Below are 4,072 nucleotides of genomic sequence, written 5' to 3' on the forward strand. Positions count from 1 at the left end.
TCCTCCTACCCGAGCCCGCGTGCGGGCCGCGCACGGAGCGGAGGCGGGCCTGCGGGCAGACGCAGGCACCTGCGCGTGGACTACAGCGGAGGGAAACGCTCCGGAGCCGAAGGGCCAGCTGGCGGGGGCTGACCTAGCAGGCGCCAAGTCCTGTCCCAGGCCGGAGCCCCGCGAGGGCGGGGGTTGGGGCGGCGGCGGGGCCGCAGCTGGGCGCCCTGCCCTCCGCGGCCGGCAGGCGGGAGCCCGGGCGTCGGGACGGTCTCCCGGGGCTCCGAGGGGCCCTCGGTGATTCTCGTGGAGGTTTCGGCGGGGGAGGGGCGGGGAGTTCAGCTCCAGAAAGCGGAATCTGCTTCTCACGTCTTCAAGTCTGTTAAACGTTTGTTGTAGAAAAAGTCCCTGGAGTCGATCAACTCCAGACTTCAACTTGTGATGAAAAGTGGAAAGTACGTGCTGGGGTACAAGCAGACGCTGAAGATGATCAGACAGGGCAAAGGGAAATTGGTCATCCTCGCCAACAACTGCCCAGCCTTGAGGTAATTTAGTGTGAAGGGATCCGAACATGTGTCTCCGACTGTACATCTGTTGTGAATGGATATCCCGGAGTGTAAATTTATAATCTTGAGTAGCACGAACTCAATTTTCGGTCAAACGTATTTTCACGTGGACCCTTTGCAGAATAATCACTGTTGGCCCTCTGGTCCTCGGCCCTCGAATCCCTCCCCTATTCCAATGTGGTATAATATGAATTTACTTTGGGGGAGAAATGTGACAGCTGGGATAAACAGAACCTCTACGTTTGCGGGGAGCCCAGACATGTAATGTGTTTTATATGTATGTGTGACCAAATTTTGCTCATTCCTTTAGTCTTTTTTGGGGGGCGGTTGTGGCTTGAACTCTGAGCTTGGACGCTGTCCCTGCGCTTTTCAGCTCAAGGCGGAGCCCTCTACCACTTGAGCCACAGCGCCACTTAGGTTTTCTAGTGGTTTATTGGAGAGTCTCGTGGACTTTCTTGCCCGGGCTGGCTTTGAACCAAGATCCTCAGATCTCAGCTTCCTGAGTAGCTAGGATTACAGGTGTGAGCCACCAGCGCCCAGCTCATTCTTTTAGTCTTAAGAGGCTTTGTATGTAATAAGTTGAGTGCAGCCTCCGGACGTCCAGGATGTCAGTGTCAATTTTTTGAGCCTGTTTAATCTTGATTTTTGCTAATTTTACATCGAACCTAATGAGTATTGTAAAAACTCAATTATAAACCTTCAAGAAACTTGAAGAATACAAGCCCCTTGACTTGTGTGTGTGTGTGTGCAAATTCATAACCTGCTCATAACATTTTATTTGGGGTATCCTTAGTGAGTGGGAGAATTCAAAGTTTTTATATTATTTCTGAGTGCTCTATATAGTTTTTGTTTGTTTGTTTTGTCGGTCGTGAGGCTTGAACTCTGGGCCTGGGCGTTGTCCCTCAGCTCTTCAACTCAAGACGAGCGCTCTACCACTTGAGCTACAGCGCCACTTTATATTATTTCAAACCATGTTTCAAGCATTTTTTAAAAGCCTGCTTGGGAATTGAAGGTGACTTAAGTAGTTAAGCATCACCTTTAAGCAAAAAACTGTGCAAGAGTGTGTGTGTGAGGCCCTGAGTTCAAGCCCCAGTATTTTTTCAGCTTATCTTTCATAATAGTGTTTTTCCGAAGTTACTGTGCAAAAGGATTGCATGGGGTTTAGTGGCCCTGAGATTCATACCTGACAAGTCTCTTTGGGCACTATTGCTTGTCTGTAGAACCACATGTTAAATGCCACGTTTCTGAAGAACTTACAGATTATTGTAACCATTATTAGCATCTACAATACTGGAGTGTTCTGATTTGTTGAGTAAATAATATCCTTCCTATCTAGGGTTCAAAACACCAGTGGGTGATAGAAAATGTGCCTTTTAAAGATTAAAATGGGGGGCTGGGAAGGTGGCTCAGTGGTAGAGTGCTTGCCTTGCATGCTTGAGGCCCTGGTTCGATTCCTCAGCACCACATAAGCAAAAAGAATAAAGCCGGAAGTGGTGCTGCGGCTCAAGTGGTAGAGCGCTAACCTTGAGCTGAAGAGCTGAGGGACAGCGCCCAGGCCCAGAGTACAGGCCCCACGACCGGACCCAAAAAAAAAAAGATAAAATGGGTTTGGGTTCTAGGTTCACTTACTATTCTGTGTCTCAATGTCTTCATTAAATAAAAGTGGATAGTGAGTACATAATAACCTATTTTAGAGGTTGTCATAGGAGATAAAATGTGTGTTTAAAAAGTGTTAATACTGATTTGCTTTTACTTTTTTTGTCAGTCCTGGGGCTTGAACTCTGTGTCTGAGCAAAACGCAAAGACTAGCACTACCACTTTAGCCACAGTGCCACTTTCAGTTTTCTGATAGTTTGGAGATAAGATTTTCCTGCCTGGGCTGGTTTTGAACCTTGATCCTCAAATCTCAACTTGCTGAGTAGCTAGGATTACAAGTGTGAGCCACTAGTGCTCAGCCTGATTTGCTTTTATATAATTGTCATGTCCTCTCCATGAACAATAAATACTATCTTAAAACATACAATAATAGTTTTCAAGAGTAGCAGGTGGTATAAATAGTCTGACAGTCACTTGGTATGGTCCTTATTTGCCTTGTTTTTGGTTCCTTAAGGAAATCTGAAATAGAATACTATGCCATGTTGGCAAAAACTGGTGTCCATCACTACAGTGGCAATAATATTGAACTGGGAACAGCATGTGGAAAATACTACAGAGTATGCACACTGGCTATCATTGATCCAGGTATGTTTTTCATACTATAGAATCATTTTCTCTCAACACTATAGAAGTGTTCCTAGTATTACAAATGTCTTTCATTCTTGGTTTAAGATCATGAGAGTTTGGATAGATGAGAGATGTTTGATGTCCTATTATTTTGAATGAGTGTCAGTATGTTCTTGGCTTTGTAATAACTGATTTTGAGATTATGATTTCACTTGAAGTATCTAGAACGTGAAATTATAAAGGAGTAATAATCAATGGAAGTAGAAAAAAACTATTTGCTGCCTTAGAACAATAAAGCAAAATTAAGTTAGGTAGAGGGACTATAAACCTATATAGTCTTACATTTCAACCTTTTAGTTAACCAACAAAATGTTGCGAATATTCTCGCTGTTCTGATTTTGTAATAATCAGGACAGGCTAAACATTCGCTACACTAAGACCATGCATGTGTCCCCAGATCTAGGTCTTTTCCCTAGGCCTGGTTTTATAAATGCTGGTGATAAACCTGGTCTAATTTACCATATAATTTTATATGACCATCTAATGGTTCAGATTCTAAGTTACCTTTGACCTTAAGAAAAATGCTGGGTAGTTGGTGCTAATGTGGAGATTTGTTTAAAGAATGTAGCCAATGTAGGCAAATCAGTGATTAGCCAATAGCATTAGATAAATTGTAAAATTGCTGTTTTTATTTTTTAGGTGATTCTGATATCATTAGAAGCATGCCAGAACAAACTGGAGAAAAGTAAAGAGTGCACAATTTTTCTTTAATAAAACTTTCCAGAGCTGTTATAAAAACATTGTATGCATTTTGGTTCTTTTCTTTATAACTTTTTGTTTCCTTAACACTTCTCCTGAAGGTGGGATTTGCTAGGAGAAGGCAATTGGATGTGGTGGCAAGGCTTCCATTTTCATGTGTTTTTTTATAGAGATTGCACTGAAAAGTTGCTAGCTAAAATGTGAGAGACCAGAATGTGTTTTAGACAGGGTATTTCCTGATTTGGGCGTCTTATAATAGTGTTATTTGTGGGGCTATTGTACCAATTTGATATAAGGTGACAACATTGCTTTTGTGAAAATTAGGTAATAATATGTCTTATTTTGAATCTAGGATGGTCCTTTTCCTCCCTTTCTTTTCCTCCCATACACTGGAGATTTATGAAGGCTTTTGGTCTCCCTGAAAATGGGTTGAGGTATGGAGTGAACCTGTACTCTGACTTATGACTAGTTTAATAAAAGTGCAAACTAAGCCGGGCTTTTGTGTTTGTGTTTTTTTTTTTTTTTTTTTTGGTGCC

The 4,072-nt window shown here is 42.6% G+C and overlaps 1 protein-coding gene across 1 annotated transcript in view; it reads left to right on the forward strand.

Annotated features, from left to right (window-relative positions):
- Positions 1-3,568, forward strand: part of Rpl30 (ribosomal protein L30) — a 6,927-nt gene extending 3,359 nt beyond the window's left edge. Inside the window, exons 2-4 of the mRNA XM_013012397.1 lie at positions 388-533; positions 2,665-2,795; positions 3,477-3,568. Coding sequence (XP_012867851.1) covers positions 388-533; positions 2,665-2,795; positions 3,477-3,526 — 327 coding nt within the window. The 3' untranslated portion in view covers positions 3,527-3,568. The remainder of the gene's footprint in view (positions 1-387; positions 534-2,664; positions 2,796-3,476) is intronic.
- The last annotated feature ends 504 nt before the right edge of the window (positions 3,569-4,072 follow it).

Source organism: Dipodomys ordii, unplaced genomic scaffold, assembly GCF_000151885.1.
Source record: "Dipodomys ordii isolate 6190 unplaced genomic scaffold, Dord_2.0 Scaffold17, whole genome shotgun sequence".
Classification (NCBI taxonomy): Eukaryota; Metazoa; Chordata; class Mammalia; order Rodentia; family Heteromyidae; genus Dipodomys; species Dipodomys ordii.